The sequence below is a fragment of the Agelaius phoeniceus genome, chromosome 9, assembly GCF_051311805.1.
Source record: "Agelaius phoeniceus isolate bAgePho1 chromosome 9, bAgePho1.hap1, whole genome shotgun sequence".
NCBI lineage: Eukaryota > Metazoa > Chordata > Aves > Passeriformes > Icteridae > Agelaius > Agelaius phoeniceus.
This window is the reverse complement of record NC_135273.1, coordinates 15,640,654-15,653,740: the sequence shown is the minus strand read 5'-3', so window position 1 is coordinate 15,653,740 and position 13,087 is coordinate 15,640,654. Positions and strand designations below refer to the sequence as shown.

At 41.3% G+C, this 13,087-nt stretch overlaps 1 protein-coding gene across 9 annotated transcripts in view; it reads left to right on the top strand.

Moving 5' to 3' along the window:
* The first annotated feature begins 38 nt into the window (after nucleotides 1-38).
* CPEB3 (cytoplasmic polyadenylation element binding protein 3) overlaps nucleotides 39-13,087 on the top strand; it is an 80,434-nt gene continuing 67,385 nt past the window's right edge. For 4 of the 9 annotated variants that reach the window (XM_077183055.1, XM_077183051.1, XM_077183050.1 and 1 more), the window contains exons 1-2: nucleotides 7,712-7,845; nucleotides 8,188-9,098. In XM_077183055.1, coding sequence (XP_077039170.1) covers nucleotides 7,767-7,845; nucleotides 8,188-9,098 — 990 coding nt within the window. In that variant the 5' untranslated portion in view covers nucleotides 7,712-7,766. Of the gene's footprint in view, nucleotides 198-5,521; nucleotides 5,643-7,506; nucleotides 7,645-7,711; nucleotides 7,961-8,187; nucleotides 9,099-13,087 lie in introns of those variants that run through there. The other 5 variants (XM_054637165.2, XM_054637162.2, XM_077183054.1 and 2 more) reach the window with 4 other exon arrangements.

The window sequence follows — 13,087 nt, the reverse complement described above, 5'->3', positions numbered from 1 at the left end:
GAGCGCCGGGAGCGCTGGGAGCTGTAGTCCTGCTGTAGTCCCGCCGCGGTGCCGCCGCAGTCCTGCCGCCGCTGGGAGCTGTAGTCCCGCCGCCGGCGCGGGTTTAAAGGTCCGGCGGGGCGCTCCCCCTGCCCTGCCCATGTCTCTCCTCGCCGCCGCCGTCGCGCAGTCGCTGCCCGGCTCCGCGCGCGGGGCAGGTACGGGAGCGCGGCGGGGTGACCGAGCGGGGTCTGCGGGGGGAGGTCCGCGCCCGGCGGCTGCCGCCCCTCCTGCCGCCCCCCGCTGCCGGCCGGGACCGCTCACGGGTGGAGGGAGGGAGGGAAGGAAGGAGGGAGAGGCTGGGCCGTCTGCTCTGCCCCCTCCCCGCTCCCGCAGGGACCCTCTCGGGCAGGAGCATCTCCCCTTCTCTCCCCTGCCGAACAGGTGCAGGCGGCCCCCGCCTCTGCTCGGCCGCCGGGCCCCGACCTGCCCTCAGGGCGGAGGGACCCTGCCCGGTGCCAGCCCCGACCGGGCTGCCCAGAAAGGCGGTGGCTGGAACGGCGGAAGGGAAATGAATCCGTTTCAGTGGTGGTGTTGTCGATGCCAAGGACAAGCGCCCTTGTAAGTGGCACTTGGTGCTCGATGGAGGCCCGGTGACCACTGGTTTCTATGTGCAAGTGGGGTGAGGGATGGCGCGGCCGGTGGTAATGGCAAAGCTCTTTTTTGTTGGTGTGCTTCCAGATGGGAAAAAAAATTCTTCTAAGGTGCTTTTGGAGTTTTTTGTATGTTAGGAAGTCAACTTAGAGCATCACAATCTGGAAAAGTGGAAATTTAGAAGCTGAAGAGCCTTTCTAGAGCAAAGAGGTGGATAGTATCTGGAAAGAAGTTGCCTTTCCAATTACCTGTTTGTCTCCTGCCTTCACGTCGTGCTCCCGAAGCAAGGGCAATAGCCTGTTTTTCGGAGGCTGTTGTGACATGACAGATTCTTGGAAAGATTAGTTAGTAAAAATCAACTTTTCATTTTCCTTTTCATGTTATATTTTTAAAGAATAGTGCTTATTTGCCATATGAAACTAGTTCCTCTACCTTGTGTAAATTACCCTGCAGTTGCTGTTCAAGGTTGTAATTTACAGGGCCAAGCCTGGGGTGCAGCTGTGCAGCTGCATCAACCTAGAGCTGCTCTTGGCTGAGATCAAGCTTTTGCATGTATGTGACAACAGACATCAGGTGGAATAGGAAAGCAAGTTTAGGGAATATACTGGACTCTTTGACTGTGCTGCCTTAGCTAGGGACAAATCACTTGGGTTTTGAGAGTCATTGGGGAAAGAAAAGTGTTGTCAAAATGTGTGTAAAGTACTTGGACTTGGACTTGTAAGCAGTATTATGTGCATAATAGTAAGGGTGTTGTTTATTTTCTAATTGCTACAAATATCATAAAGAGGAATGCTGAAGTATTTACAGAGTTGTAAATGTTCCTTACAAGAGGTATAGAAACAGATAGGAAGAAGGCATCGACATCCTCTCCCAGAAAATGTATTTTGCTCTTATTCTTGGGACCATAAAATTCAGTGTTGCTCCCACTGCTGAGGAGTGTTGGATGTACAGTGGCCTGAGTAAACCACATGGGCATGACCTCCTGGAAGAGATCCTAATACACACTGTCCCAATTACAGCTGTCCGTGGCATGTAAGAGCAATATTGAATATCAAGACTTTCTGGTTCCTATTCTTGGTCTGGACTAAGCTCAGTGCCTATTGGCCAGTACATTGAGCAGCTAGGCTAGCCTAGCTTAGGTTTTTTATATTTATTCTCAAGTGTTACAAATGGAAAGAAGGAAGCCGGTTTTATTTCTAGGAGTATGTGGTTTGTGCAGTTTCTGTATTTTTGCTTTGGTGTTGAAAGGATATGCTGGTTGCTTGCCATTTATGATAAAGGTCATAGTGGCTAATAATAGCTGTGAGGAATATTTACCTGGAGAAATGGAACTAGAACCCAGGATCACTTGGCTACCATTTGAGGCTATAGAACTCAAAAGGTGGCTAATTTGCTCTACCACTGGCAAATGAAGGTATGACAAGACTGGAATGGACAAAACTTGAATATCAGATCAAATAGTGAACACTTGGTAGGTTTGGACTTTTTTTAATTTTAATTTAATTTTTTTCCAAACATGAAAAATAAAAACGTACTAGGATACATAAAAGCATGATTGGACAAGCTTTAGTGGTTTCAAACTAAAGGATGGTAGATTTAGATTGAACATAAGGAACACATCTTTTACTATGAGGGTGGTAAAGCACTGGCACAGGTTGTCCAGAGAGAGGGTGGATTCCTTGTGCCTGGAAACATTTAAGGTCAGGTTAAGCAACCTGATCTGGTTGAAGACGTCCCTCATTGCAAGGAGGTTGGACTAGAGGAGCTTTGAAGGTCCCTTACAACCCAAAGCATTCTATAGTGGTAGACCCCTTACCATCCCATAAATAGCTTAAAGATTCTGAAATCCGAAAACCGATTGTGGAAACTGCTGGCCAGCTTGGGGTATATGTTCTTTTTCTGCTCCTTCCAGAATCAAAGTGTGATCCCAAAATACATATATAACTAACTGGTTTTAAATTTGTCAAAAACCACTTCCTTATTCCTAGACAGAGCAAGAATTGTCATTTTATCCTTCTCTATTCTCCTTAACAAGACTGGATATGCAGCTGCTCTATTTAAATGCTTGCTTTATTCTCCCTACAATCTCTTCCTTCACTCTCCCCACTCTCTCTCATCCCCCTTTTCTCTTTTTTCTTTTTTTTTTTTCTTTTTGTTCTTTACGCTTCCTTCTTTGCATTGGCAATTTCCACCGTAAATCTCAGATTGCCCCTTGCATTTTGTTTTCATTTTTCAACTATTGCTTCCTATATCATCCCTTAATAGATTCTTCTTTGTTTCTTCCTTCCATTTCTCTGATGTTCGCTGCACTCTGCCTCACTCTGTCATCTCTTACCTGCACCTGGCAGTGAGTGGCTGCATTTGAGCCGAGGGAACTCTCCTGGGAGCAGGCTGTGTTTGGCCAGTGCAGTGAGGGAAAGTGGCTGCTCTTCCTGGAGCTTTGCCAGGGCTCAGCTCCCAGACACTGACTGGAGGTAGCAGCCATTTTAAGTAAATTAAGTAAAACTGCGCAGTTGAAGGCAAGTACAGAACTTAATGAAAATTACCAAATATAAGCTATTTAGGGCTCAAAATAGAGTCCTAAAATTGGCTATTGGATTTACTACAAAATATAAACTTTTAAAAATATGAAATGGTTTGATGACAAATTTATACAGATTTAAGCTTCGTAAAGAAGTTGACAAGCAAGTACTGAAAGAATGACATGGAAGTAGATTAAATATGTATGTATTATGACTGTTCCAGGGAGGCCTGGAAAAGAGGACAAATATGGTAGGAGCTGTACCTTAATATAGTTCTTCTGACCTGGCAGTATTAAAACTGTGGAAATTATTTGCTGTTTACAACAAAACTAAGTAACCTGGCAATACAGGAATATTCTATTTTGGCAAATCTAAATGTTATCTGCTATGATAGTAATATGTAAAACTAGTTAGGGCCTTTTTCAAGTAGCCCTCAAGCAGTCTAAAGTGAAACTAATATAAGTCAAAAACATGTTTCTACAATAAAACTTGGGGTTTTTTCAGTACTGTAACACTTCATTTTAACGTTCAAGCTAGCTGGAATAGTCACTTTCTCTCAAAAAGACTAGCATGGTTTGTTAGTCACAGGAGGCTTAAAGAGGCTTAAATTGCTTCATAATGAATTGCTTAAAATAAAAATACACCTTATACAATGTTAATTGAATTAGCTTGGCTTATTTTGGGCCTTTCTTCTATTTGTTTCTTTGGAACTGGCCCAGGTCAAGTAGTTCATATACCAGATTGAATTAAGCTCCTGTGTTCTGATTCAGCTGTCGTTACTATCTTTTAACTTCCAGTTATGAGGGAGTTGGTTGCTAGAAACAAAAAAAAAATTGTTTTCTTCTAGTGGCTAGTTGATCAAAAACTGTCTTTATATCTTGATTTTCTTTGGTTCTGGAGTGCTTTTCCTTATCCTAATGATTGATCTATCAAGTGAAACTGTCTCCTGGGAAGAACCGACAGAAACAGTGCAGTCCCTTGCATGCAGATCCTCAAATGATCTGAAAAGCAATAACCCACAAGTAAATAGGGATGTAATGGAGGGGCTTAGAATGCCTAGAGCCAGCCCTGTGAGAGGTGGGACAGTTCATAGGGTTAAGTGTTTTCTATTGCTGTAAGAAAACAGTTTTGCTGCCTTTAATGATTCAGAGTAGCACAAACAGGTTAGAGCAAGTGTTGAGAAACTCTTAATTACAGAGTTGATTTAGGGCAGGCAGACCATCCAGTCCAACATAAACAGAGTGCAGAAAGCAGAGATGTAAGTGTTAGAACAACTCACTTTCAACTGCCCTAATTTATCTTCCTCAGCTTTAGTCATTGCTCTTTCATGCACAAAGCTGTGCATATTTCATCCTTGGAAAATCAGCCTGCACTTTTATTAAACTCTGTTATTTTCACACTTCTGATTTCAACGATGTATTTCCTTATGAACATTACTATTTGGTCTGAATAATTAGTATTATGAATTACCCAGAATAAATATGCAGAATAATTCATGGACTAGTGCAAAATGGAGCACCAAGTGCCAGTGAATGAAATTATGAAAATTTTACCCAACCTACATTAATGATCACTATATTAATATGTTATGAGAGAAACTCCTGTCAGGCTGTGTATTGATGTGAATGCTGGAGATATGTAGATAGTAGTGAAAGGGAGGGAGGTGAAGTGTGGCACCACCATGTACAGAATAGATGGAATGGGAATGTTAAATAGTGACATTCACACCTTGATTTTCTTCTGAGCAGTTGCTTTTTTTCTTTTTTTTTTTTGGTGGAATTTTCAGTGTAGTAACCACTCAGTAAGAAAAAGTTGTAACTTGAAAATTGGAAACTATTCAAATAGTACAACTTCTCACCTATGTACTGATTTTCATTTCTTTTTAAATTTTCATACTTGACCTATTTGTGTTTGAGTTTCAGAATATATTTAGAAATTATATTATGACACATGATTATTTAATCTTCAGCTAAGCAATGTGGCACAATTTCCTTTGTAATAGCTGTTAACTTTATAGCTGGTGTGAGCTTATAATTAATTTCTTATGCTAGGAGTTTGTAAGGGAAGTGTGGAAATACTGGAACTATTTATTTGTCTAGCAGTTGTTCTGAATAGGTGGCTATTTGATCTGGGCACCTAAATCAGACGGTTTAAAAGCTCATATTTAGTTAGTCACTTTCAGCACAGTCTGACAGATATTTCCTCAGAGCTGATGATTCAGATTGCAGCAGTTTTCCCTGGGAAGAGGGAGTGTGCACATATTTTTTCCTTCCTTTCGAGCTCTCCTCCTTTCAGGAAGCAGCAGTGAAATGCTGTCCATGGGTAAGACTTCAAGCCCCATGATTCCTTGGGAGAGCATGCGCTGAAAGCTTCCAGTTGTCAAAGTGCTCTTGCCAGACTGGTCGACTATTTGACATATACCAAACCTGAAAGAAGAAAATAAATATACTGTCCTTTTGTTGACCTTTAAATACAGAAAATCCAAAGGTAACTGTTCCTTAACCATTTCTGTGTTGGCTGTGTGGGTTTCTGCATGCAAATGGATCTGGTATTGCCATGGGGATAGAGATTTCCTGTACTGGATTGTGAATTTGTACAAATACTTACACCAAATAATCAAGAGTACTGCATACTAGTCCCACATTAGACAGTGGCTGGCCTGTCTGTCAAAGCCACTTATTAACCAGTAGTTTTTTCATTTGCATTGGCTTCATTCATTAAAGGAAGGTCTTGACCTTGACAAAAGGGTTGAACGGTGCAGTGATTTTTGCCTTTAAGAAGCACTATGGAAGGGAATATGAATCACAGTCCTTAGGATAAAGTTCAAAACCAGCTAGCTAAGTCAAGGTACACATTTGAAGCAACTGCAGTATTAGCCACTATAGATAACCTGGTGACTAACTAATTTAAATATAACTTTATTGACGACAGAATTTTAACATTTCAGCTGCTATGTTTTTCTCTCTAAATGTATTTTTATACTGATAGGTCAGACCCGGGGGAGAGGGATACACATAATCCTTTTCTCCCTCTGATGTGGAGTCATCAGTAGTTTTATGTAGCCTTAGCAGTAATAGTGATGTGGGTAGAAGTGAAGCTAATGGAAAGTTACACAGACAGAGCTTGGTATATTGTGCTTTACTGCAGTATTGCTTTAAAATGCCTTGCAAGGTTTTCTGCACTCCCAGCAGCAGCAGCAGCAGCAGCATCGCTGCCTGGAACAGATGCAATGGTTTACCCCATTCTTAGGAGCTTAATGTTGTCTCACAGCATGGTCTGCTCAGGAAGCCTTGCTGCTCGCTTTACATTCTGAACTGGTAAATCAGGGGCAGCATTAGCAGTAACTTACTAGATACCAGAAACCCCTCCAGGAATTCATTTAACTAAAATGTGTGTGTATGCCTCAGAAGATATTTAAAGGAAAGAACAAAAAATGTAAGATACACCTGGACCAGATGTCAGAAAGGACAGTTTCACACTTTGCCACCTTTCTTAAACAATTAATTGATTTGGCTTTACATTGTTACATTTCAAATACAATCCTAAAAAATGCAGTCTTAGGCATGTAAATGTCATATGATTAACTCAATAGCAATGCAGTTAGATATTCAGCGATGGCCATCTTTGGCATAGTTACTCAATTAATGTAAGTGATTTGGGGCTCATTTAAAATACTTTTGAGATTTAGAATTATCTCCTCAATTGACTAAAAGCCTGCAAAATGTGGAGGTTCCTGTTGTGATTTCATACAATTGCTGTTCATTGATGTCTGTATTGTATTAGTACTATTGGGTCTCAAAATCATTACAAAATGATATGATCTGCCCTGTTTCATATGGAACACCTTTTCTAGCAGATATAAGCCTCAACCATTCCACATACATTTCCTTTCTGAAGTTTAAACTTATGGAGTGATTTAGCAAATAATTTGCATCACTAGTCTTTGTTTTGTGCATATAAAGATGATTTTTCAAACCATCTTTATATGCAAATCATCTTTTTCAAATGCAGCATGTCTATATTGTAAATATTTCGATTTTCCCTGGTTTTATATTTCATTTGAAAGCATTACAAATATCATGGTCTAATAATACCTCCCCGATCTGCTGATTTTGACCTTAGGGTTTGCTAATGGAGAAATCACGGATGATTTCATATGTATGTGTATAAATAGAGCTGGTATGTATATAAATAGAGCGAGTAGATAGCTATACCTTCAAGTGAAGGACCGCTTTGATGTAAAATAGCGTTTTACGCGGAGAGATCGTAAGGTCACCGAAGGCAAATGTGACACCCATCGGTGGCTTTGTACGCGGAGTGTCCCCGCCCCCGGCCCCCCTTCCCGGCCGTGCCATCGCCTGCGCTGCCCGGAGCCGGCGCGGGGACGGGCAGGAAGCGATTGTGCAGCGAGCGAGGAGCCGCTCCCGTATCAGCCAGCGTCCCTGTGCGCCTCGGCTCTGATAAACCCCAATCACTGCGAGCTTGCTCGGTAATTAAGGAAAATCGGTACCCGGCTCCTTTAAAGGTCCCCTAATAGAAAAGGGGGTGGAGAAGAGCGAAGACTGGTGTCTTTTTAACCTTGCTGAAGGACGCAGCAGTATTTATTGACGTATGCAAATAACCAGGGGGAGGAGGTGGAGGAGGAGGGTGCTTGGAAAAACAGGAACCAGAATCAGTTTCTCATTGCAGGGTGAGAGCTCTGAGTTCCGGTGTAAGAGAAAAGAGACGTGGCGAAATTGCTGTATATCTCTGCCCTATAAGCACATCTCTCATTTAGACTGAAGGGAAACAAGGCATCAAAAAGGGTGAAGCATCTTAAAAAATATTTTAAGGGCAATCTAGCACGATCAAAGGTTACATATTCCTAAATGGGGGAGGGGGAAGATTACGGGTTTGCCTTGCAATATGCTGTAGCATAGTACTAGCAATAGGACGAGATTTTTGGCTGGCAAATGATTAAAACAGACTGGCTTGTGGTATGAATGACAATGTTAATAATCTGTCTTTGTGGTTTTTTCCCCTACTGTTTCAGCTGTGCAAACCATGCAGGATGATTTACTGATGGACAAAAGCAAAGCCCAGCCCCAGCAGCAGCGGCAGCAGCAGCAGCAGCAAGATCCAAACTCAGCAGAAGCCCCCTCTACACCCATCTCGTCGGAGACACCTAAACCAGAAGACAACAGTTCAGTGACTAGTATCGGCACATCGGCTCCTTCCCAAAATAGCAAGGAGAAGATGCAGATGGAGTCTCCCATTTTGCCTGGCTTGAGCTTTCACCAGCCTCAACAAGAACCTGCAGCCGGCACCTCCTTGTCTCCCTCGTTTGGCAGCACCTGGTCTACGGGGACCACAAACACGGTGGATGATAGCTTTTTCCAAGGGATTACTCCAGTCAATGGGACAATGCTTTTCCAGAATTTTCCACACCATGTCAACCCTGTATTTGGTGGCACTTTCTCACCTCAGATTGGCCTAGCTCAGACTCAACACCACCAACATCAGCAGCAGCAGCAGCAAGCTCAGCAGCAGCAGCAGCAGCGGAGGTCACCTGTGAGTCCTAACCAGGCACCTTTCGCCCAGAGAAATGCTGCTTACAGCCATCAGCCCATCATGACCAGCAAACCGTCTTCCTCCTCTGCCTCTTCTTCTTCCTCCTCCAGCTGGAATAACCATCAAAACGCGGCTTGGAGTACACCTTCCAACCCTTGGGGTGGGCTGCAGGCTGGTAGGGACCCTCGAAGGGCAGTTGGAGTGGGGGTTGGCGTGGGAGTGGGAGTCGGCGTGCCCTCCCCCCTCAATCCCATTTCACCCCTTAAAAAACCCTTCTCCAGCAATGTCATTGCCCCTCCGAAGTTCCCACGGGCTGCACCCTTAACCCCCAAATCCTGGATGGAAGACAACGCGTTCAGGACGGACAATGGCAACAATCTGTTGCCTTTTCAGGTAAATGACTACATGCACCTTCTGCATGATGACAGCTATCACAGATTTCTGTTTTTTATAGGGCTGTGTTTCGTGTTACTGCTCTGAATGGCATCTCCATAACTCATATTTTCACCAAATAGTCACCTTACGTGAAAGAAGTGGGGTTGAACCTAGGGGCTGCATACACAAAGATTTCCAATTCTAGCTTAAGGTTTAAAATCTTGTTTTTCTTGTAATTTATTGTTAAATGTGGCATATGGGGGGTATTGTTATTGTTTTTTGCTCTTTTTTTAGCATCTGAAAGGTAGTAGCCTTCACGAAAACAGGCTCAGCAGACTACGCTCCTTGGTGCTGTGTTAGAATTTTTTTTCCTATTCTCCCATATGTGAGCAAACTGAGATGTTGAAATTGCTGGTTCAGTTTTCTAACTGGGCTGTTAATTTTAACCAAAGATGCTTCTTGACCTGAAATTCAGTTAATTATTTTATCACCATTGCAATAACTAATTGTCCTTATGTTGTGGTGGGATTTAACAGGGAGCCTGCTCACATAAGGCATCCATATGAAAAGCTGTGTACACCCAACACGTCCACCCTGCTGTTAGATTCACAGTGGACGTTTTGAATCCATCTCGAAGCAGCGTGGGTGTGTATGGAAAGAGTGGCGTATCTGTCCTTTGCAGTAAGGAAATGCCTAATACAATTGACATGATTTAGAAATGGCAGGAAAGTATTGTATAAAATAAACCATTTTATGCTGTTCAGAATATTTGCAGAGAAAAGAGACAATAGGACACGACCTTCAGAGCCATATTGCAATGGAGTCTATTTACTAGCTACATAGCTCTGAAATATTTAAAGCTGCAGTGCCCTTCACTGTTTTTTTTTTTAAATCTATGACGACAAAGCAGATCAATTGCAGCTGAAACTGGGCCAAATGGAAGATTTGCAATTTTAATGCAGAATGAAACCTGTCATGGTGTGAAATCCATTTTAAGTTGAAAAAAAGCAGAGCTTGCACTTGCAGTTCTATCTATACTAGGTGAAGTGAATCTCAGACCTTTTCTAGGTTAGCTGTTTTGGTGGCCGACAAGTCAAAATTTTCTGCTTTGAAATACAGTTAAATCATTCATATAGGCTTGCTCTTTAGGTAGTTGTTTTCTCAAGAAAGTATGACCTCTCAAACATCTTTAACTTATCAGTTTGGTAAGAATAGCATTTAGATTGACACTTTAGTTTTAGAAACACAGTGAAAAAAAGAAATCAAACCAATGCATCCCCACCCCCATTATTTTAGGAGACTGTTGAAGTAAAATATATGCACTTTCCAGTCCTATTCAAAGAGGACATCTTATAGTCAGCCCTGAAATTTCATTTTGCTGCTTCATTCTGTTTAAAGGGAGAGTTGCAATTTTTTTATTGGCTGCCCTAAATGAAGGTGGGGTGGCTTCTGGTGAGCTGCTGGTTAATGTCTCTGAAGCACTGAAGGCTGGAGGAAGATTACACTTTAGACACAATATGCCTGCTGTAAATACTATGTTGCACAGCACCACAAAAGCTAATAGCTCCCAGTCGTTTTTTAGGAGTGGGAAATGTGTTTCAATTTACAAGTATTCTGAATTGTCTACATGCAAGACATTACAAATCTTGGTATATTTCAATTAGTAGTGAAAACAACAGTAAATGGTCTTATTTCTGTGGTTTGGTTAGTGAGATACATCTTTAATGAATACAGAACTTTATTATTGTGACTGTAAATTGTCGCAAATTAAACTGGCAGATATTTACTCAACACAAGGAAAAAATAGCTAACTGCTTTTAAAGAAAAGTTCTTTTGATTTTGAAATTAAGGTTTAAAAAAACCTAAAGTATTAGCCAATATGTAAATTGGAAACTTGTTTTCTTCTCTGTGGATTTAACCTGGTATTTTCATGTTCAACTGAAAGCAAATGCGTAGGCTATTCTCAGCACCAGCTGGTATAACAGTCTGATTTCAGAGATTCAGAACACTTGTATTTTTTTTTCCTATTAGGCTCATTTTTTTTTTAATACAAGCTGCTGAATTTTGCTTATTAAAAATTGTAATCTGGGTTACTGTTGATTGCTGCTTTACTTAACGAAATGCCAAAGACATCTTGAAACCATATTATTGGTAGGAGGCACTGTTTAGTTGCACTGATAAAAATGAAATTCAAATTAATCTAAGAGTTTAATATTTGCTGCCAAGGTTCTGGTTGTCTTTTTCCTTCTTTCCCCCACCTCTAAATTGGGCAATATGTTGACACAGTAGGTTCTGCTTGTCAGCACTATCAAGTAGTTCTGGCAGGTTTATCCTTTTACATCTGCCACCCTCCATAACTGTGTGGTTTTGAGCAACTTTAGAAATACCTTCCAGTAAACTTCCTAGCAACACACTTATGCACATTAGCAAGTTCTTTGTGTTAACCTGTTATGTTAGGATTATTAGGCTTTCTAAGAAAGAAGAAAACTACTAATATGTTCACTGTTTGAAATAACATCAGGGAGAGCCGTTTTGTAGTTCAGGTCTTTGCAGTCATCACAAATTTTGATCAGAAAAGATCTGTAACTGGGATTTGTGTTCTGAGTCTGTAATATTTGAAAATAGTTGATACTCAGCTATTGATATATCTTGTTCTAGGAAAAAAATGTTCAATTTGAAAATATTTCTCTTAAGACATGTATATAAAGCAATATGCTACATATTTTCATCCCTTAATTTGAGTAATTCTGTAGTGCTTCTTGTATGTCAAAACCAATTGGTATCTGTCCCAAGGAGTTGTGCTGCAGAACATATCAGAAGATTTAAAATACGACTTGGTAGGAACTCTGCTGGTGCTTGCCTTGCGATTGGTGTGGAAAGGCCACCAAAAATACTTTGAGGGAGACTACATTCATACACTTACTGGGAAAAATCAATTGCAATGTATATATTTAAAAAATGGAGATACAAAGCTGCTAGTTGAAAGGTGAAAAAGTGATCAGTCTGGAATGAAATGTAATGTAGCAAGTAAGAGTTGGAGACGAGATCATAGGAGCAGGTGTGGAACTAGGCCAGAGAGGAAATACAAAAACATGGCCAGTTGGTTCTCCTGAATATTTTTTGGCTTCTGAGTGGTTGAGGTGAGGGTCTCTGGCTGTCGTGTGGCAAGCAGTGGTGCTGTGCTGTGGTGTGAGGGGATCCTCAGCTCTGGCACCTGAGGCTGGCACTGACTGATGGTCCCGGGGACGCCGTTCTCCCGGCACTGGCTCAGCTCCATTTTCCAACAGAGTCCTGGGGCTTGTGCAGAACTGTTGGCATCTCCTGCTTCTCTTACCCCTCTCTTCTCTCAGGTAAATGGTCTATTTCTTTTGGCTTTTGGCCATGTGAAGATATCGGGACACAGCTTGTGGGGTTAGGAGGATTGATAGAGCCTGAAATAGACCCTTGGAGGCAAGGATAAGAAATTCTCTTTGCAGGGAAGATAGAGAAGGAATTAAATGTTTGCAGACCAGTATTCTAATTATGTATTTCTACCTTGTGGATTTTTAACTATAGCAACACTGTAACAATTTTGCAGAAACTGTGCTGAGTTTTGCTGTTTTCCAAGTAATGTTCTTTAGGAAAAAAAAATGCATTGCAGTTTGTGCTCTGAAGATTCTGGCATGCATCAAACCATTCTTGGCAGCTTTACTGATAAATATTTCTCTAGCAGAAATAAAAAAGGTGGTGTTTATTGTGTATAAAGATAGTTTTAACATGCTATCTTTTGCAGGGAGACTGAGAGAGGATTTTTGGGCAAGTGTTTTGTTGTGGTGGTTTTTTCTTCGTTGTTTTCCATTTTGAATTAATCTAGACCAGATAAAATTATAAGCTAAATTTAGGAATTTTATATATTTTCAATATTTCATACTTAAACAAAATGCCAATTCTAACATGCAGTGAGTGTGTGTTTAAATATAAGTGCATATATCTGTATAAAAGTAGAGTTCAAGTATTGGAACATTCAT